A 23,459-nucleotide genomic window follows, 5' to 3' on the forward strand; every position below is an offset into this window, starting at 1 on the left:
GATGAAGGTGCTGAGGTTCTCTTTGGGAGTGACCAGGATGGATAGGATCAGGAATGAGTCTATCAGAGGGACAGCTCATGTTAGATGTTTTGGAGAGAAGGTCAGAGAAGCCAGACTGAGATGGTTCGGTCATGTACAGAGGGTCAGGGTTAGGGTTAGAGTGAATATATTGGTAGACGGATGCTGGAATTGGAGCTGTCAGGCAGGAGGTCTTAAGGAAGACCGAAGAGAAGATTTATGGACATAGTGAGAGAGGATATGAAGGTAGTTGGTGTGATAGAGGAGGATACAGAGAATAGGGGTAGATGGAGGAGGCTGATTCACAGTGGCAACCCCTAAAGGGAAAGCTGAAAGGAGAAGAAGAAGTCTGGGCTACATACTTATCAAGTCCATTCCACAAAAAAAAGAAAATAGAATACATAGCAGATACACTACAAAAGTATCCACTAAAATAAGCATTATTAAAAAGTAGTTTTAATAGAACGTAAAGGTTATATTTCTTATAGGAAGAAGAGGGAAAATATGTGTCTATGGTTCTGTCCTACAGCTGGAATGAAGAGGATTTGGGATTAAATGTTGTCTTTTCAGCAATAAAGTAGTTTTTAGTGGTCATCTTCAACATCTTAATAGAAACATTCAGAAAGTAAGAAGTATTTCTTTTTATCAGTGACTCAGAAGACTTGGAAACGTTGGCTTCAAAGATCCTTACTATCAAAGTTAAAATGCTGTGTTAGAAATAGCTCCTTCCATTTGCTTTTGGGAAAGATAAAGGACAGAGGCTTATTCTAGCTTCAGGAAATAGAGTTGTATCTCAGTTTAACATTAACAGAGATTCAGCATTCAATGTTTATACTCAACAGAGACAGGACCACCTATGAGTAACATGCAAAATGGAAACAGATATAGGTCTCATCAATAAGTCAATGGAGGTCGGCTTATTCTCTATGTATGTGGGTGGAAAACTAGTGGGTAATCAAGTAAAAAGAGTCAAAGTATTTGATGTAAAGGGTATTCAATCAAAAAAATGATGTGTGAAGGATACTGACCTTGTCAGTTAAAACATATAAATGAAGTGAAGATATCAAATATCCATCAACCGTCTGGCACCTTTTCAGGGTTGCAGGGGATGCTGGAGTCTATCCCAGCTGCCATCGGGTACATCCTGGACTGGTCGCAAGTTAATCGCTGGGCCATATACACAGACAGAAAACCAGCTGCAGACAACATGCAAACTTCTAAGAGAAAGATCCCCTGTCAGGTCAGAATCAAACCTTCGACCTGCGAGGTCAAGCACTAAACACTGCGCCACAATGTCATACTGACATTTTGGATTTGAAAAGCATATCTTAGATTACATACTATTTCAGATCCAGTGTTTTTGAATATATATTGATCATTTTGAAATTTCCACTGTGGGACAGTTAAGGGAAATATTCGTATTTCATTATATTAGATATGAATAGGCATATCATATATACTCCCAGAGTCCAACAGAAAACAAATGCTTGTTAAAAATTGCCCAGACGTGTGAATGGTTGCGTGTCTCTATATGTGGTCCTGCTATCGATGGATGGATGGAAAACACTTAAAAGCGGACAAGATATAATGTTTTTCCCCACAAAGAAAGACAAAAGCAAAGGATACCAAGCTTTACCGCTTAGGATTCAGGTAAAGGATCCCAAGTGAATTATGCTAAATGTCCCTAGCAGCCATGTTGGAAGTCCATATACTTCAAACAAAAGAAGAGAAAAGCTGATCCCATTTGCTGGCTTATACAGTCATTTAGCTGCTTATAACTAAATGGAATACACTTGTCTAATAGAATCTGATGATTATAGCGGCGGACTAATTATTTGAATCACCTCTTCATCTGTAATACTGGTGAACCCTATTGATAAAATGACAGCAGACTAACTTTCTAAATGAATATCTTTTAATAATGTAACATATGCCGTTGATGATATTTCATACGATTAAAGGTACGTTTTCCTTAATCTTGTGGTGTTTCAACGATGAAATAATGGCGGATGTGTAGAGGAGTTTGATCCTTTAATTTGAAATACCAACAAAATATAACTAGAACTATATATAACTAAATATAGCTTGAACATCCGGAATCATCTATATATACCTGGCTTAACCACGCCCCCCCCCCCCCCCCCCCCCCCCCGTTAGTCCTGTGGGGTGAGAGACCTCGCCCCTTTGTGTCCACCACACAGCCCACCCCAAACACCCAGAAGGGACTCAGGAAATACAATTAGCCCCGCACAGGAGTCCTGATGAGTATGCCGAAACGGCTCCGACGTCCCTCGGGCACAACGACAGGAGGCGCCGGACGCTAGGTTTGCAGGAGTGTTGCCACAGGCTGAGACGGGGGGCGGCCCCGGCAGGGTACCTGGAAAGGGGACACATCTTCACCTGCCACCCGGTGTGCCGTTTCAACTGATCTAGCGTGACCTGCTCCCTACGCCCGCCCATGTCTAAAACAAAACTCTTGGTGCCTGCCTCAAGCACCCGCAATGGACCATCATATGAAGGTTGCAGTGGCGAGCTGTGAGTGTCATGCCGAACGAACAATTGTCACCTGAGAGCACAGCCTGCAACGCTGCCTTCAGGCACCCGTGAAACTGCTCGCACAAGCTGTTAGCCTGAGGGTGGTACGCCGTCCCTAAAGACCGAGCCAATGCCAACCAGAGTGATGATACGAACTGCGGACCCCTATCTGAAGTAATATCTGATGGAATACCAAAACAGGCAACTCAAGGAGACAGAAATGCTCGAGACACGTCCGCAGCAGCGTTGGAGGACAACGGGACCAGCTCCTGCCACCTAGTAGTCCTATCCACGATGGTGAGTAGGTGGGTAAAACCCTGCGAAGGGGGTAGTGGGTCCACTAGGTTGACATGGACATGGTCAAAACGCCTGGCTGGAATCGTGAACGGCGGGGTGCTCTTATGTGCCGATGAACCTTGGCGCGCTGATTTGCCACACACACGGCAGCCCACTCCTTCACATCCCTACAAATGCTGGGCTAGACAAACTTGACGCACACAAGTTTCACTGACGCACAGACTCCCGGGTGTGAGAGCGAGTGCACGGAGTCCAAAACCCGAAAACCTGAGTTAGGTTCTCCAGGTGCACATTGGCCGATGAGCTGGCCACAAAAATGTCATCAAGGTGAACGAAAATGAACGGGAGATCACGCAGCACCGAGTCCATGAGCTGTTGAGAGGCCCCCTTTAACCCGAAGGGCATACGAGTATATCATGTATTTGCAAGTGTATTTGCAGTCCCTATGTCCTCTATTGTAAGTCGCTTTGGATAAAAGCGTCTGCCAAATGCAATGTAATGTGATGTAATGTAATGTAATACGAAGAAATTCGAACAGACCAAACGGGGTGATCACCATGGTCCTGGGCACATCCTCTGCGTGTACGGGTAACTGATGATAACCACGCACCAGGTCGACCTTGGAAAAGATGGTGGCGCCCAACAACCCCACGGAAAAAATCCTGGATGTGGGGGATGGGGTAACGGTCGCCCATGGTCACGTTGTTCAACCTGCGATAGTTGCTACACGGACGCCAAGACCCGTCGGCCTTGGGCACCATGTGAAGTGGGGAGGCCCACGGGGAGGCCCTCCTCTTGAGCAGTCCAGGAGGACTGTCCAGTTTGGCAGCGTCCAGGCGCATTGCCAGCACAACAACCGTTGGCCCCGCAGTGGGGATAAAATGCTCCACTCTGTGTCTCAATGAAGCGGTGGAAAATGTGGGCGTCGTCAGCGACGGAAATCTGCCAACAACCAATGATAAACATCCCCTGAAACCAAAGAATGCATCAATAAGGCAGTGGTTTGCAACATCCACTAACAGGCTGTTGGCACACAGAAAGTCTGTGATGATAATGGGGGTCGTAATGGTGGCGATCACAAACTCCCACTCAAACTGGCGGCCATCAAAGCAAACTGACAATGACCATGAACCGAAGCTGTCTATAGCTAACCCGTTTGCAGCACTCAAGAGCGGACCGCTGCCTCTGGCCCGCATGTCCTCCCTTGTTGGTGGAATCAGGCTCCTCTGCGATCCAGAGTCAACAAGGAACCTGAGCCCAGACCTTGAGTCCTTGGCGAACAACAACAGCTGTGTGTGACCACCAGCGCCCACAACTGCTACTGAGCACCGGCTCTGCCATTTCCCAGCCTTGCGAACGAGCTGGGTGGAACACAGCACCGTGCTGTGGTACCGAATTGCTAGTGGAAAAAACAAAGGCCCGTCATATGTCTCCTCAGCGCAGATACTTCGGCTACGATGGTTGCATCCTCGTCTTCACGTCTGCGAGGGCTCCGGAGTCTCACTCTGGACAACGAATGTTCTGGAGGCTAGCAAGATGAGGAGAGCCTCCTCCGCCAAGCCACGGTAGTCTCCGGCGGCTAAACATCAGGAGTTTGCCAGGATCGCACGCACAGGAGCTGGCAGTTTACACAGAAAAACGTGTAGTAAAAGGAACCCACCGTCATCGGATTCCAGCAGCAACAACACGTCCTCCATAAGATCCACGGCAGACCCGTCTCCCAAGCCAAACATGGAAAGTAGCCTGTCCACCCGCTCTGTAGCAGACAGCCCAAACCTCTGGAGTAGGAACTCCCTTAACGTGGCATACCTGCCACGTCGCGGAGGGTCGCGCAACAGCTCCATGGCCCGTTTTGTGGTCTGTTGGTCCAGCGCCGTGACCACCAAAAATTACCTAGCATCCTCTGACAAAATTCCCCGCAGTTGAATAATCGCCTCGGCGTGTTGGAACCAAGCGGCCGGGGCACTCTGCAAAAACTCCAGCAGCCGGACAGCCGTGACAGTCGGGTCCAGCTGAGCAGGATGGGGCGCCGTAGATGATGTAGCATCGCAAGCTTCATTTGAGTCAGATATGCCCAGTTTGGGGTCACCAATGTGGTGTTTCAATGATGAAATAATGGCGGAGGCGTAGAGGAGTTTGATCCTTTACTTTGAAACACCAACAAAATACAGCTAGAATTTGAACATCCGCATCCGGGATCATCTATATATACCCGGCTTAACCAAACCCCCATGACCCTTAGTCCCTTGGGGTGAGAGACCACGCCCCATCCGCCACAATCTTTAAAAACATAGGTTATTATAAGAATTAGCACTATAACTATTGTAGGGTAGGTGTTCTTAAATGATTCCTGCTACTTGATAAACATACGAGAATTAAAATCTACATAATATATTTGATGTTTGTGAATCTGCCATTCAGTCGAATCAAATTATCTTTGGTTTCCAGGCTCACCTGGCTCATGATAATATGATATTGCAGTCATGCATTGTACTATTGTCTCCTCCCTCAAGTGTTCATTTTAAACAATTCTCAACACTGTGTAATGTGGTGTTAAAAATGTGTAGATTTTGTTATGTATTTCTGAGAGAAACACATTAACTGAGACATGTGCTGTGAGTAAAAAAGTCTGTTTATATCATGTCAGAGGATATAAGCTTTAATGTATGATATTGTAGAAACATATCTCTTGTAATTATAGGTGTAAATCTTTTCAGTGATAAGTTTCTAACCTTAGAACAGATCTAACGACGGAACTTGTCTTATGTATACTTTAGTGGCGATTCTTAGTCACATCCATAGTTGCATACGACAGTCGTATTGTCAAACTATTTTAACTACGGACACTGCTTAAGTCATTTGCACTTAATCAATCAAAACAGGTGCCTGCTCATTCAATCGCGGATTATTTAGATGAGAGAACCGTTCAAAGGTCATTCCCTTAGCTGTGCACATCTACCTCTACAAAGGCAGCCTATGACATTTGATACTTGTAAAAATTCTATCGTAGTTTTATTCGGTGAAGCATTAATTCTGACGTTATGAATTATTTCCCAAAGATCAAGTCATAATGACCCTGAATCAGAATATCTTTCTAGGAACAGAGGGTTTGTTTTGCAATCGAGATTTGAAATGAGCAGCTTCAAAAAGGGGATGATCTTATTTAGTGGTGAATTAACTCATTACAATTGATGACTCGAGTCCTGTAACCATCAGGTTGTAGTACAAAAAAAATAACCTCAGAACAAATATGTCTCCCAACTTTTTTATGATTATAACTTTCAGCCTTGTGATTAGAACATTTGGAAAAAAAAAAAAAAAAAGCCTTTGCTCCCAAACATGAGTGGGAGAACCATTTTTTTCATTATAATTTTCTGTCTGTTAAGTTTCTGAGCCAACATAGCCAATTTTTGAATAAACAAACAAACACATATACTCAGACACTCTTGTGTCTACCACAGATAAAACACAGATGAAATGTGCTTAAACCTCTATCCCAATGACATAAAGAAGAAAGGAAATCTTCACAGTGATGTACTGACATTGCAAGTAAGTAGTATTATGAGGTTCTGTTTTGGCCACTTGGCCACACTTCTCCATATAACTAGTACACGTTAACAACATGCAATATGCAACCTCCAAATTAGCCATCACAAAATGTAATATCAGAATAGGGAAGATTTATGGAATGGCTGTCGTATTATACTGCTCAATTTATAGATTTAGCAAGGAAATTGGCAAGTGAGAGTGCATTGTGCTACCATGTATTGACAGAAAATTTCTGGGTTACTGGATAACTAATCCTGCAAAACCAAATTGCAGACATTGTTATGTCCTGACTTCAATTCTGTATTTTTCATTTATGCTTTTATATGTTTATAAATATAAAATGCATTGCAAAAAAAATCAGTGGTTTGTCTGTCAACAATTCTGAACCTGACATTCAATGGGGCAGGTATGGAAGTGTACTTCCACACTGGCAAACAAGAACCTGTGTACCTCTCTGCATCAGGCACCTTCACACTCAGCCCTGACAACAATCAAACAGACTTCACCATGGATGAGATCTATGAGGTGCATTGATCCCACGAGAACTGGGTTTCCAAAAGGATAGATGGGATGCAGCCAGGTGTTACAGTATGATTTCTCCAAGTGAACCAAGTGAATTGGTGTCAAGATAAAAAAATTACAGTAAAACTGAAAAAATCATCTTTGGAAATGACTGATGGATGAATATGAACTGAGAGTGAAAATAACTTACTCTGAAAATATACAGACTGATGAACTAGTTTGATTATTATGTGGCTGGTTTGTAACAAGCGGAAGATTTAGTAAAAATGCTAAGCTTTGACAAATTTATCCCCACTGACCTTTGTATTTATTAAAACATAGAAATGAAGAGTAATATGTGTCAAATAACACCTCCTTCAAAAAAAGCACATTTCAGTGAGGGCCTGCTGAGTTCAGCAGTTTGAGTTGGAAGGGGAATTGATAGGGGCAGCACTACTATTAAACATCCTACTGAACTTCTTTGAGATGTAGGTGGGCCCCATTGAAAATGAATCCAATCCTTTGGAGCTGGAACGTATACTAAGATAGCACTCACTTTCCAGTCATCAAATACACATAGAATGTCTTGAGGATGGATCACAAGAACAGGGTCCATCAACTGTGTTCGGTGGATTGTTAATTTTTAATAAACTTTCAAACACTGACTTAGCATGCTCATTGCTTGGCCTGGGAGATGCCTGGATGAGGTAAAAGAGCATAAATGTAAACCTTGGTATTTGCTTTGCTTGTGCAAAATAAAAAAAAACATTCTAGTGACATGGAGAGAAAAAAAGGCACCCCAGAATGTACAAAAGCAGTAGCATTGATCATTTTAAATGAATGAGGGCTCTGCAGAGAAAATCAGTAGTAGATAGCAAGAGCAGAATAAGTTATTGATTTTTGATATTAAAGAATCGATAATGAGCTAATATCAATACAGTGATTGAGTTTGCTGTTGCTAATTACCAGACAAGACAAAGGCAAGAAAGATAGATGACTGTACATATAATTTTGAGTAGCCTTTCTTAATGTGAGCTTACATGCTGGCTGTCTAAAGGGTAGACATAGCAGAATTGCAGTCACAAGAAAGACATGCAGTGGTCATCCATAATTTACTGAAGGCCTCATGCACAGCTCCATGCTCTTGAGGCACATAGGTCGAGAACTCACTAGAGTGGAAAAGAGAACACCAGAAGCCTCCCAGACAAATTTTAAGAAATAGTGGACACTCCTGCACCTGCCAGACAGTGCAAGGGGATATAAATATCCCAGGACCAGGAGACACTCAGGGATGGAGGGGGATGATTATAGAACGAGGATAAGTGAGATTGTAAAGAAATTAACTTTTTCTTACACGAATGGGCATTCATCTCAGGCATTCATCTTGGGCAGAATCCTTGATAGCCCCATGCAGAATTTCCAGACTTCTCTCTCTATGGGAATCTGATTCCACTGTAGATTCCTCTATATATATATGATAGTGAGCACTCCGATGAATATTTGCTTACATAAATCTACATTGATTATACAATGATTATATGTGTTTTCCTCATGCTCATGTCTCAAACAAGATGGATTAGAACAAAAAGCCACAAAGTATTGCACAAAATTTAAGGCTTACAATAGATGAATAAATAAAGGAATAAGAAAGTAAGTAAATAATGAAAAAAACCAACAAAAAAAAAGCATTGTGAATTCAGAATGCACTTGATTCAACAAATGCATGAAAGAAGGAGACAAGAAGAATTAGACAAAGAACATATGGACCCATACATACATATACATTAGTATTTGAAAGTAGCTTAATTGAATATCTGCATTTCTTAACTAATGTGATTTTTTTCAAGGGCATACACACACAGGACTCAACTTGTATGTGGCTTTGGTTTGTGATTGTCTGTGTGCGTTGTAAAAAATAATACATAACGGATACTAATAGTGGCTTATTGAGGGAATTATTTTGGAACTTGGAGTTGAAAACTCATCACAATCTTCATGCAAAGACAATCACCCTATTTTGATCCAATATTCCAAGTCAAAATGGAATATGGCTGTGTTCACCCAAAATGACAACACCCATTGACATCAAACTTATAGAAGAATGTGAAGCCATTAGTCAAGTAATGTGCAGATAAAGCAAGTGACACTTTGGAAGAAGAGCCATTCTAAAAACATAAACAAACAAAAAAAAAAAACCACAAAATGGGAAATGTAAGACTTCACAAGGAAACATATCTCGAGGGACAATGTACGGAACATTTCAAATGTGTTAAAAAGGATACTTTCATTTGTTTTAAAAGACAAACCTGAAAGAAAAACAACTGCACTTGATGCTTGGAATGACATTCAGAACCAACTATAACTAAATTATCCTACAGCATGAGCTTGCTATTTAATACTCGACGCACCCAAGTATTTATCTTCTGAATCTTGGTCTGAACTAATGAAAATAAGAAGCTCTCTGTTCTTCCCTGTCAGATTAAAACAGAGAATTTATAATGTAACTGTTCCATGCATTTACATAATAATAAGTGTTTTTACTGAAGCTTACTGAAAATCATCAGTCATTTATTTATTTTCAAGCGGGGTTGGGGGTTAGCAATGAATTTGCTGAAGGCTATGACGACCAACAGTCTGTCAAGTTCAAAGGCTTCTTCTGAATGAAATGTTACCTCTACCTCTCTACCGAAATGAGCAAATAATGCTGTCAGACTCACATGTATCATATTAAGCACATGGCAAAACAAGTGATCCCCTTACAGCAAAAAAAGGATTTTGAGAGTCGTGGAGATGTCACTGCTGTAACTTTTTCAGTAATTTTCAATTATTTATGTAGATCAATACAGACACCTACCTTGACGTGGTACAAAGTGTTATCAAGATGTTATTAAGCTTTTCGAACTGCATCATTCTGTAGACTTTTGGCAAATCGGTAGCAGTTTTAAATTGACCTAATGCCTGCTTGCCATTAGCCACTAGTAGTTTAAATTACTACAAATGTAACCATTTGGCTCCAAGGTGTGGTGGACCTTTGGAGTGTCGGTTGATTGGCATTTTGTTATTTTGGCTTTATTATTTTTTTTTCACTCTAATTCTCACCCCTTTTAGTTTTACATTCTCACTCTATTTTGCTGCATGAGTTCTCCCGCATTAAACACACACACTTTTCAGGGATAATTATGAAAGTAATTACACTCTATATTGCCCCCCAAAGAGAAAAAAAAAAAAAAATTACTTTGACTTGTTAATGCTTGAATTCTGTGGTTAATACTACACAATCACTGTCCATAGTAATCAACGGCTTCTCATCCATAACCAATAACAAATTAACACCCATAAACAATCAGTGCTCTTCTTTCCTTCCTTGATCTCTTAGGTTATTGCTGGAAGCTGAATGACTCCCATTTTGAGCATTTTTGTGATATTTGTCAAAAGGTGTAAGTTATACCTGCAGATATCTGCAAACCTGATTATCTTACAACACAGTTCATATGTGACATTTGGTTGAATGTGGGTTGTGCCAGGGGAAGATTAAAATCCATGAACAGGTCAACATTTAAAATCTGATGACGAACAGTCGGTGGAGCTGATTTGAGCATTTGTGTTAAAATAATATGATTATATCATCATCATTCAATATTCACATCCAGTTTCACATGCTATTGTTTCCTCATCACCAAGTTTTTTCCTCATCACCGAGAGGCAGCTCCCACAAACATGGTAGCATGAATGTCTTTGGATGCAGAAAGTGATCTAATATTTATCAGGACACTGACATATTATTGAAATTCCAATTCAACACAGCAAGGGGATGTTGTTGTGATGTAGTATAGATCCATTTGTAGCAGGTAGACCACAGACAACATCTGTTTGACAGGCTATATATATGTATATATATATATATATATATATATATATATATATATATATATAGTCATATGTTAGGAATGCAGCCTCAGGATGGCACAGGCCAGTGTCTCGCTGAGCCGGTCACAGGCAAGGATAAATGCAGAGGGTTGTGTCAGGAAGGGCATTTGGCGTAATACTTCTGCCAAAAGCAAATATGCAAATCGTACCTAAAAATCTCATGCCAAATTGGTCGAGGCCCAGGTTAACAATGACTCCCATTGGTGCGGATAACCTACATGGTACCAGCGGAGGAGAGGAGGAGAGCGTGTTTGGAAGCAAAGAGAGAAGAGGAAAGGCGAGAGTCTGGGACAGAGAGTAGGGATTTTGAATATGGGTACAATTACAGGGAAACGTAGAGTTGGTTGACAGGGTGCAGAGAAAGGTGGATATACTGTGTGTCCAGGAGACCACATGGAAAGGTAGTAAGGCTAGAAGCTTAGGAGCAGGCTTTAAGTTGTACTATCATGGTACTGACAGGAAGAGAAATGGAATGGGAGTTATCCTGAAGGAGGAGTTCGTGAGGAATGTTAGTTAGTTAGTCCTCTTGCACGAGATGCGTAGAGCCAACCGTGGCTACCAGGCTTCTCCATTGGGGTCTGTCGTTGGCAAGTTGCCGTGCCTGTGCCAGGCTCACACCGCAGGCCCTGAGGTCTTGGGCCACAACATCAAGCCAGCGGGTGCCGGGGGCACCTCTGGGTCTTCTCCATCTGGCTAGCTGGGGATTTAAGGCCAAGATGGAGCTTGTGGGGTGTTCGGCAGGCAAGCGGATGATGTGGCCATACCAATGAATTCGCCGCATTGCTGCGAGGCGAGATGCTGGGGGCTGCTGGGTTCGATCCCGTAGGGACTTGTTGGTGACATGCTGGGTCCAGCTGATGCCTTCTAATGTCCTCAGGGCCCTGGAGTCAAATCCATCAAGCCTGGCTGCCAGCGTGAGGAATGTATTGGAGGGGAAAAGAATGTCAGATAGACTTATGGGTCTGAAAAGGGAAACTGAAGGTGTGATGCTCAAGGATAGGAAAGGAGAGAGACAGATGTTGGTAGACTTTGCAAAAAGGATGGAAATGGCTGTAGTGAACACTTTTTTCTAGAAAAGAGAGGAACATAGGCTAACTTACAAGATAGCAAATAGGAGCTCGCAGGTAGACTACATCTTGTATAGATGACTGATCAGAGAAAAAGAAAGAGATCAGTGACTGAAAAGTAGTTGTAGGTGAGTGTAGCCAGGCAACATAGGAAGGTGGTTTGAAGGTTGACTTTGGTGACAAGGAAGATCAAGAGGACATGTATGCTAGGTGTGAGACAGTGGTGAGTTGTACTGTAGGTGTAACAGAGAAGTTCAAGGTGGAGATGGGACTTGATCAGGGATCAGATCTGAGACCCGTCTTATTTGTCGTGGTGATTGACAGACTGACAGATGACGTTAGACAGGAATATCCATAGACCATGATCTTTGCAGATGACATGGTAATTTGTAGTGAGAGCAGAGTACAGACTGAGGAAAATATAGAGACGTGGAGGTATGCTCTGGAAAGGAGAGGACTGAAGGTTAGTTCCAGCAAGACAGAATGTATTGTGTGTGTGCGAATGAGAGTAACCCGGCTGGAACGGTAAGGCTACAGGGAGTTGAGATCAAGAAGTTGGAGGATCTCAAGTTCAGTTCAGTTCAGTTCAGTTCAACAGCTCAGAGCAACGGAGAGTGTGGAAAAAAGGTAAAGAAATTGGTTCAAGCAGGTTGGAATGGGTGGAGAAAAGTGTCAGGCACTATGTGACAGAAGACTGTCAGCCAGAATGAAAAGAAAGGTGTACAAGACAGTGGTGAGACCAGCGATGCTGTATGGCCAAGAGACAGTTACAATGACGAAAGACAGGAGGCAGAGCTGGAGGTTGCAGAGATGAAGATGTTCATGTTCTTTTTGGGATTGACAAGGAAGGATGGGATCAGGAATTAGTCCATCACAGGGACAGCACATCTTTGATGTTTTGGAGAGAAGGTCAGAGAAGCCAGACTGAGATGGTTCGGTCATGTACAGAGGAGGGATAGAGAATATATTGGTAGACGGATGCTGGAATTGGACCTGGCAGGCAAGAGGTCTCGCGGAAGACCAAAGAGAAGATTTATGGACGTAGTGAGAGAGGATATGAAGGTAGTTGGTGTGAGAGAGGAGGATACAGAGAATAGGGTTAGATGGAGAAAGTTGACTTGCTATGGCGCTCCCTGAAGGGAAAACCCCAAAGAAGAAGAAGAAGATCATATGTTCATGAAATCTTCAGAAATATCAGTATTCATACAAAACACATATTTTCCAAGCATGTGTGTACAGGAAGTGCAAGTATACTCAAATGAGCTTTAGATGGTACGATACCCTTAGTTTTTGGTCGACAGTGATTTTTGTTATTTTTAAGTTGTTTGAGGTTTTGGATTTAAAATGTACCTGATTTTGAAGCAGGAACTGAATATCAGTCCAATACCACTTCCCTTGTCTTAATGATGGCCTGCGCCAACCAGGTTTTATTTCTATAACTGCACATTGTATAGTAAAGGGGGGAGTATATGTGTTCTGGTATTTGAACAACAATATTTAAAAGCTTCGTATTGCGACATTCAAGATGAGACCTGTCGATCACAATGATGGCAATGTTTTTGTACAAACCAATTATCTAAGCCTTGCTATTTCTTTTTTTTTCTTTTCAAAACTGCGTTACATGAGATGAGGGACCTCTGGTTTTGCCTGTGTTATGTACAAATTTGTAAAGAGTTATAATGTAAGAATAAAAGGTAGCAGTTTTATTATTACAAAGATGTGAAACTTTATAGATGTCTGCATAATTCATCAGTACTTTACATGACAGTGCTACCTTCACAAGCTACTGAACAAATGTCAAAAATGCTGCTATGGAAAATGGGTGTTAATACTGTACCTTGAGGATGTTTTTTTTCAGTCAGAAGGAAATAAATAAAACCTGGCTCTTTGCTGGTCGGCCGTGTGCTTAAAGCACTTCTCTCCCTTGGGAACAGTAAAATAACTGCTGTCCACTGAAGTATCAAGTTGAAGAAGGACTCTAACTGGCCCATAAATTATGATCCCTGTGTTTGTTTGCTCCTGTGTGGTACCAGTGGAAGACACGGTGCTGATTCCTTTCTCTCCATCCCTCCATCTCACCGCTCCCTGGGGTGTGTCTGTGGCAGCGCCTCTCCTCTCCTCTCCTCGCTCCGTGCGTGTGCGTGTGTGTGTTTGAGCACGCACTGCCGCCGCCTCCTCCTCCTTCCTCTCTCCCGCATCTGCTGCAGAGCTTAGGCAGCACGCATTTTGCCCTCTCTTTTTTTCAAACCATCCAGAACTGTTCTGTCGTTTCTTTTCTCTGTCCTCCTCGGTTGCCTGACAGGAGTCAGCACGGACTCGCCGACGGGGCGCTCACTAGTCGTCACTATGGAGCGGTGAGGATGGCGGCGGACTCGAGGATTGCGCAGGGTGGGATAGGAACCGTGAAACCCACATCACTCGTCGCGGATTGACTACCCTCTTCCTCTCTGTGTGTCTCGCCCAGTCTGCAGCCTCCAAGAACAGCCGCCGCATCATTTTTTTCCCCAAACCCATCAGCCCCCTCCCTCCCTTTTTTCCTCTTCACCCAATCTCCCTTTCTGCTGCTTGCACCACTGTGGGAATGCAGCGAAGGTAAACGAATCGAAGCGTCACCCCGCCCCCACCCCACCGCGACCGCCATCCCCAAACTATTACCGGATCTATTAACATAGTGACAGGCTACAGACATACAGCTCCGGAGACTCAAGTCCGTTACTCCGGGCTAAACCAGAGTGAGGTGATCCGTCTCAGAATTGGACCCCAGCCGGACCAGTTGGATTTAGACCGCCGTCATTGCCACCCCTTCTCGTCCGCGGATCGCATCGGATCACTTCTGCCCCGCCTGCCTTCAAAAGCCGCGCTCAGCAGCTCTGGCGCTACCGGATTACCGCCATCCAAGACGAAGAGAAGGCAGGTCTGACATGGAGAACTGAAAGAAAACTTGATATTTTATTTTATTTTTTTTTTTTGTATTTTGGATGAAGTCACGTGATCGAGAATGTACCTAAAACGATAAAACATAGAGGATAAAGAACTCGCGCATGGTTTGTATTTGAAGGATCCCCATGCAGTCGGCAATTGAGGGTGCTGTCGTTGTCAGGATTGTTGATCTACGAACGCACGCACGCGCATACAAACACACAGGCGCATGGATTTACAGCTCCTGTCCGAAGCTCACCACCCAATGGATCGATATCCTTCTCCGCGCTTTTTGCGTCGCCTTTTTTTAACAAGGGAGTGAAGCATCCTGGGATTTATCGCCGCTTCGTTAGCCCCTCCACCCCAGCCCCCGCTTCGCTCTCTCACCTGTGTGTAACGTGAGCCTGTGTAGAAGTGCGTATACTGTTGTACGTTTGTGTCTTTGGTTTGTTGTCCACCAGAGGGAGTGTAAGTTATATTGGTTTTGTATGCGTTTGAGTCCTTTTAACTTGTTTGTACGTGACTGTGAGTGATTGTGTCGGATCAGCTTGTGTGTGCTTGTGAATTACATCCATTGTTTCCTTGTGCATGTGGATTTATCAGTCTGCTACACGCTTAAGATGCCCGGCGTTTCTCCCGCCTTACATCCCTCTCCTTGTATGTGCCCTTGTCTTTTTTGGCCACCTGTTTGACCTCCCTTTACACCCTCAGAGAACAGTAACTTCAGCAGGATGAGTGAGCACTCTGGTGCAAGCACTCTGGCACCTATGACGCTGGAGGAGCCAGGGGCTGAACAGGCATCTCCCCGAGCTCCAGGCCCTCTCCGCTGTGGCCCCTGTGCTGTGTGGCCTCGGCAGCAGACCTGGCTGTGTGCCGTTCCCCTGGTAATGGGCTTTGTGGGACTGGGACTTAGTCTCATGCTGCTTAAATGGATTGTAGTGGGGTCTGTCCAAGACTATGTCCCAACTGATTTGGTGGATCCTAAAGGTAGCATTGGACAGGATCCTATATTTCTCTCCAAACCCAGTGCCATGCCTAAGGGGCCGGACATTTCCACTGCTACCACTAGTTCAGCTGCCTCAACCACAGCATTGGTGTCAACCACCAGTCCACTTGCTGCGGATGGAGCTGCCCCAATACCAAGAACTCGATCAGAGCCACCTGCAAACCACTCAGCCAATGGCAGTGTGATAAATGGTGACGGCAATCGAGTCCCCCACCTTCATAACCGCGTTGGCACCCGCATTAGTGGTACTGTGGTTACCACCACTCGCGCCTCCAAAATCACCCCTTCAACAAGCGGAAAGGAAGTTACTCCTCGCAGTGCTGTCTCAAGAGGAAGTGGTGTTGGAAATGGACGTAACAGACCTGCCAACTCAAAGCCAGGACAGACTTCTATAACCACCACCTCCACAGTGTCCACCACAACTACTGGGAAGATCACAACTAGGGTCCAGCCAACTGCCTCTCAATCCTCCACGCCCATAAAGCCCACTCGCTGGAATCACGGGCGCCAAGGAAAGGCCCCAGCTACTCGCCCACAACAACGCTTTCGAACACGTGAGTATATTTTGGGGGGTCAATTTCTCTCTGGCTTTCAATGCAATTACATGGTGGATCATTCTGGTTACCAGCAATAGTATAAAGATTATGTCTTGCAGTATAAAACAGTATGACTGTTTTATTACAGTATGACTCATATACTGTAAGTTATTTTCTTTTTTTTTTAGAAAGCAGATATTTTAGAGCTTTGAATTAATCATATTCATTTGAACAGGCAGATATCAGGGGATATTCTCAGCATTTCATCCCTCTTGTCTTTATCTTTCACTTATGCAATAATCCGATATGAATCTTACCTCCAGAGGTGTTTTTCTTGTTGCACGCTGGCTAAGCGCTGTTTAAATGAAGGGCTGTATCCAGTAGAAATTATTTTGTTTCCTATGTTTTGCGATGGGATGCCGAACCTTTAAGGTCAGATTTGTGCCATGATCAAGGATATTATATTTGTGTTACAAACAAATAAGAGTCAGTTAGGGGTTTAGGTGGCAGGAAGGATAGCTCTCATGTCCTGTCTGCATGAAACAGATAAAGCAAGGCCACACATTCCATTTAGATTGGTGGATGCTATGATACTGGAATAGAGTGTTGCAGTCTGCATTAAACCACAGAGAAAGCGAGAGGAAAGAGTGTGTGTATGTGAAGGGGTGCTTGGGCATACAAATGAAATTAGGGTTGGATTGGACAGAAGGGTATAAACATAGAAGGGTGTTCTTGAACAAACTAGCAGAAATATTATGAAAGAAAAAACAGGAAGCTTAAAGCTTGAGAGTGAAGATTGGAAGTTAGTAGAGTGATGGTACATGGGCCTAAGAGAGGAAAAGGCTTGAAGGAGAAAGAGGGTATAAAAAAAGAGTGCTTTGAATTCTGTACACTTGTACATGCATTGTTTAAAAATGAAAAGCTTCCTGATGATTCACTTCACAAAGAATGTGTGCATTACAAGAGAAGATTTATTTTTATTTTTTATGTAGGTAGGGCAGATCAAATTGAAAAATAATGGATGTAGTGAAAGAGGATGTGAGGTTAGTTGGTGTGAGAGAAGAGGATATAGAGAATAGGGTTGGATGGAGGAGGTTGATTCACTGTGGTGACCCCTGAGGAGAAAAGCTGAAAGTAAAAGAAGAAGATGTAGGTGGGGCAGAAAGGGTACAGTGTTTTTCATTTCTATTCCCAGAGTACTTTATTTTCACTCTGATTATGAAATAATATACTTCTGTGAAATCAAATTGGACATTACTTCAGTTGGATCAGCCTGTAGTGTGCTTTTCCACTTTAATTTTGAGTGTGACTCCAAATCCAGACCTCTGGGTTAATAAATTTGATTTCCATTGATAATTTTTGTGTGATTTTGTTGTCAGCACATTCAACTATGTAAAGAACAAAACATTTTATAAGAATATGTCATTCATTCGGATCTAGAATGTGTTATTTTAGTGTTCCCTTTATATTTTTGAGCAGTGTACTTTACTTGAAGTGGGTTGTGATTTGTTACTGTAGCTTTCATTGAGCAGTTACTCAGTTTACCATCCCAGTAATTTATCAAACGCAGTAATCCAGTGACAACTGTGATCAACCAAAATATCTGCTGAAATTTATTTTACTAGTTTGTGATCATTATTATTTTCTATCATTTAAGAGGGCAGTGACCAAATGTTATTGAATACTGATGTTTGCACATCAGTTCCAGATGACTATCATTTATTGGTTTACTTGCATCACTAGCACTGATTCCACTTTCTATCTAATGATCGAAATTTTTCCAAGCATGCCTGTTTTCATCATTGAGATATCATATGGGCTGCAGGAATTAACACAGTAAAATTGTCATTTTGGCTCCAAAATGATCAAAATATGACAGATAATTTTTCAGACTCCTACTACATTATCCATCGCTCAAACATCATAGATTGAAGCTTCATGTAGGAAGAGCTGCAACTACAAACCAGCATCACACCCTCTGTGAAATTCTTGTTTGTATTTATGTGTGTATTTTTGTTTTTTAAATGGTTGCAGAATTCAAAAACATCAGCACATATAACCTTCAATTATAGCTCTCAGAAAAGCAAACACTCCTCTTTGCAAGTTCAGTCTTTGCATATGTTTTGAAACCATTCAATGAATGCTGGCAATTTGGCATTGATTTCTATAATTATATCATTGTTGGCTGTCTCCTTAGCAGCAGGTGACACCTAACAGTCATCAAATCACATCTCCTCAGACTCCCTGAATTTAAAATCAATACAAGTTCTTTTATACATTTTAGTAAACTCTGTCATTGTGATAAAGTTATCAAAACTATGAAACAAAATCCTTATCCAGTTCCTTTGAACGTAGAAAAGCAGATCAGGCCTTGCATTTTCATCCCTCTTAAGCTTTGGCGCAAACAACAGATAAATATGTTTAATGTCAGGTCTTTGATTGGTGAAGATTATAATTGATAATTATATATAATATTGATTATATTACAGAAGCACACACACACACACACACAATATATATATTTATATATGTCACATATACATACACATATATTAAAATATGTATACATATCTATATACATACATATACAAACAAAACACACACATACATTTATATTTATATTTATATACATATATATACATACGTATATATATGTGTGTGTGCATATATATATATATATATATATATATGTATATGTATGTATATGTATGTATATGTATGTATATATGAGCTTTTTATTTTATCTAACAGTTTTGTTGGCACAGAATCTTGGAATGAATGATTTGTTTTAACATGACTGGAGGCTAATTTCTCTGTGTATAGGTAGACACATAGTGTAGGATTCTGATTTAATAAGTTATTAACCGTATTTTCACGACTATAAGGCGCACATAAAAGTCTTAGATTTTCTTGAAAATGTGCAGCGCGCCCTATAGTGCAGTGCGCCCTGTGTGTGTTGTTGTAATGCAATGTAATGTTATGAAGAACACCCTGTTTTAACAACCCTGAAAACATCTCCAACAAACTCATCCAGCCCAGCCACATTGCTAACTTGGACGAGGTGCCGCTCACTTTCGACATCCCGGTGAGTCACACTGTGCAGAAGAAGGGGACCAGCACGATAGCGATACGCACAACGGGGTACGAAAAGTCTTCTTGGAGACCACAGTTCACTAAGAGTGGAAGGCAGGGAATGGATTGTAGATGCTCGGGCTAACATGTCTGCCGGTACTGTTGTTCGAGCTTTCGCAAAAGCCGGCATAATTTCCGAAGAGCCGCGCAGCGCAGAAAGTGACTCAGACAGTGAAGAAAGTAAACCTGGCATGTTTGATGGAGATTAGCGCAGTTGTTCAAATCAGAAACAGAGGATGAGGACTTCGATGGGTTCGATTGATGATGATTACTGGTAAAAAAAATGTGAATACCAAACTCCGTTTTGCTCCCGCTCTATTTTTAAATACGCACACTTGTAAGCTTGTGTTTGTGTTGTTGTTGTAAGGCGGATGTAGTAGAAGACACCATGAGAACGTCAAAGGGGGAAGTGTGTGCGTGGATTGTATATAAAACCTGCACCCTATAAGCAGGTGCGCCTCATATGTGTGTTAAATACAATAATGGCACACATAACTGAGACTGCGCCTTTTAGTACAGTGCGCCTTATGGTCGTGAAAATACGGTAAGTTATTTCTAGCTTATGGAAATGAATTTTGAATTGTCTTTTGTCAGGGTTACATTGGTCACCGAATTACATACTTGATGTTGTACTTGTCTACAATGGCTATATTTTCTTTGGGCATAAGCTTCTCAAACCACAAACTTCAGAATTTAATACTTCAATACTCACAAACAGTGTAACAATGAAGTTGTAATCTAGTTGTTCTTTCAACCAACAATCATAATTGAAATTCACAATCAAGTCAGTTCAAGCAGCTATCAAATGAATTTATATATTCAGGTAGACTTTCATGTATAGGATATACTTGAACAATACCACATTGTAGGCAAGCTACAATAGCTTTATGTCCCTAATTTGAAATTGTTCATAGAGGTTAAAGAAACAGTCTTCTTCTGGTTCTGCTAAAATAACATTAACAAAACATTTTTGAACATCATCTGTGTGCAATAGTACACCCACACCCAATATACAAATTTAAAATATACTTTAGTGACTGCCATAGATTTCAGAGAGTAGTTTGTAAAGTTTGGTTGTATCAAGCCGAAACTGTGTGGCGGCATACTACAAAAATAAATATATTAATAATAAATAAATTAAATATACACAGAAAATGTCTTGGATGGTGATGAAACACAACAGTAATCTCATATTTAATGTCAAGATGTGTGCTAGTGCCGTTATCTTGTTCTATCTTAAGTTTCAGATGTAAAAAAAAAACATAATTTTTCATTACAAGATTTTTACTTATTGCTGCTGATTTAAAGGAATTACTACATTAGAGAGATAATACTACATTAGAGAGATAATGGCATAGTCTATTCTACCTACTTTTTATCCAACCCTTCTGTAGGTTTCCTCTTTCCCCTAATTATTTTACTGTCTCTCTGGATCATTGTCTTCCTACATCTATTTTTGCTTTGCTTTCATACATCCTGGATCCCTTTTGCATATTAGCTCTTCAGCTTCCTGTCATGAGCATATGGACACGCACAGAGCAACTGGCACACTTGTGAAGAAAAACTAGTAATTGTGTGTGCCCATACTCATGAAACTGTCATCTGCTTTCCTGTATTTGAAGTGGTTATGCGTCATACCACAGTCTCTTGATACTCTATCCATTGGGTCAGAAGTAGGGAAATAACAGGCAAATGAAGCAGTGCACAGTGAATGTTTGTTGGGAAACCATGACATGTTGTGTTGGCCCTATTCCGCTCTACTCATTGATAAGACCTATGTATCTTCTGGAGAGATGTATAGTTGTAATTCTATCTACCTCTCATTAGCATGACTTAAGTATTGTGAATCCCCACTCACATTAAAATTTTGCCAAACAATTTGAAGATCCGTTGCTATAGAATCAGCGGCTTATTCCTCCGTTGATGAAACAACCATAGTGTCTGTGTCTTTATAAGTATGACTCATTTCAGCAATGTCATCTAAATTTGTAAAAGCTGTGATGGACAGACACTGACAGAGCTATTAAGGTTGTTGTAAATCAGTTGACTGAAACAAGTACATATAAGTTGGAGCATCTGCACATTGACGAAAGATGAAAAACTGTTGTTGCTGTTCTCCTAGTGGGTTTCATTTATCAGTTGACTCTGCTTGCACATTTAATCCAGAGGTTTCAATGCTAATAGAAATTTAACTTAGCATCTTGGATGTGTTTCCACAATTGGTAATGTGGCAAATTACCACAAATGGTAATGCCTTTCCTAGTGCGGACTCTGTTTTGCCAAAAACTGATGAAAAGCATACAGTCTTCAGTCTTTAGCGAGTGGTTTCTGTTGAATAACAAGAGGCTGTTATCAGGCAGAATATTGGCTCAACTGGCTCAAATCATGCAAACTGCATTTCAGAATAAAAAATACAAGCCAGTGAAATAGATTTCTCAGTTATCATAATCATATCATAAACAAAAATAATAAAAAAAAAAATGCATGTTTTTTTTCCTGATATGCAAGATAAACCTTTTTTCCTACTATACATAAAGCCTGCAAAAAGTACTAATGTTGGACCAGTGGCGCATGTAAGGGAGATTAAAAACAAAGATGGAAATCCAGTTTTCCTCTCTCTCTCTCTAGGGAGGTCAGGCTCAGATTTGCCAGGCAGCCTCTGAGGCTCCCCCTGTCTCTCTTGAGACATGCCCTGCTTGTTTGTTGCAGATGCCCATGCACGGCTGTCTTCTCTTTGTGTTTTTGAGGTTGCATTAACCTGCAGAATCTAAATAGTTGGAAAACATTTTTTTAAATATTTTTTTGGTGCAAAGCAGTAACACAATATTTTTTTCTGTTACGATTCAAGCATTCAATGATTTTCATTGTCATTCCACACTGAGAGAATTGAATTAAATTAGTTACCTGAGCCCGGTAAACAGCCAGTAGCAGCGATACAAATATAGTGCAATAATATAATGCAATCTATTCATCCATTCATCCATCTTCCGCTGCTAGTCCAAAGTCGGGTTGTGGGGGCAGCAGCCGGAGCAGAGAAGCCCAGATTTCCCTCTCCCCAGCTACATGGTCCAGCTCCTCTGGGGGCATCCAAAGGCGTTCCCAGGCCAGCCTAGAGACATAATCCCTCCAGCATGTCCTGGGTCTTCCCTGTCAACTCCTCCCATATGGACATGCATCCCCTGGGAGATGTCCAGGGGGCATCCTTACCAGATGCTTGAGCCACCTCATCTGACTCCTCTCTATGCGGAGGAGCAGCGACTCTACTCTGAGCCCCACCCGGACGGACAAACTTCTCACTTTGTATTTAAGGAAGTCTGGCCACCCTGTGGATAAAACTCATTTCAGCTGTTTGTATCCATAATCTTGTTCTTTTGGTCAATACCCACACTTGTGACCTTAGGTGAGGATAGGAACGTAGATCAACAGATAAATTGAGAGCTTCCCCTGCTTGCTCAGCTCCCTCTTCATTACGACAGAGCGGTACAGAGTCCGCATCGATGCAACAATCCACCTGTTGATCTTCCACTCCATCTTTCCCTCTGTTGTGAAAAAAACCTCGAGATACTTGAACTCCTGCACTTGAGACAGGACCTCTGGCACTTACCCGGAATGGACACTCCATCTTTTTCTGGTTGAGCACCACGGTCTTGGATTTGGAGTTGTTGCTACTCGTCACGGCCACTTCACATTTAGCTTCGAACCACTCCAGTGAGAGCTGGAGATCATGGACTGATAAAGCCGAAAGAACCACATTATCTCCAAAAAGCTGACTCGATCCTGTGGCCGCTAAACCGGATCCCCCACTGCCTAGGCTGCTCCATAAAAGTTATGAACAAATTCTGTGAAAAAGGGCAGCCCTGGTGGAGTCCAACTCTTACCGGAAACAAATCCAACTTATAACCGGCAATGTTGACCAAACTCCAACAGCGGTCATACAGGGACCGAACAGCCTGTATAATGGGGTTCAGTACC

The 23,459-nt window shown here is 42.0% G+C and overlaps 1 protein-coding gene across 1 annotated transcript in view; it reads left to right on the plus strand.

Annotated features, from left to right (window-relative positions):
* Nucleotides 1–14,017: 14,017 nt before the first annotated feature.
* Nucleotides 14,018–23,459, plus strand: part of nrg3b (neuregulin 3b) — a 198,649-nt gene continuing 189,207 nt past the window's right edge. The window contains exon 1 of the mRNA XM_086139705.1: nt 14,018–16,373. Within this exon, the coding sequence (XP_085995831.1) occupies nt 15,545–16,373 (829 nt within the window). The 5' untranslated portion in view covers nt 14,018–15,544. The remainder of the gene's footprint in view (nt 16,374–23,459) is intronic.

This window comes from Fistularia commersonii, chromosome 32 (assembly GCF_037954325.1).
Source record: "Fistularia commersonii isolate RoL2024-O1a breed Wild chromosome 32, RoL_Fcom_v1.0, whole genome shotgun sequence".
NCBI classification, from domain to species: Eukaryota; Metazoa; Chordata; class Actinopteri; order Syngnathiformes; family Fistulariidae; genus Fistularia; species Fistularia commersonii.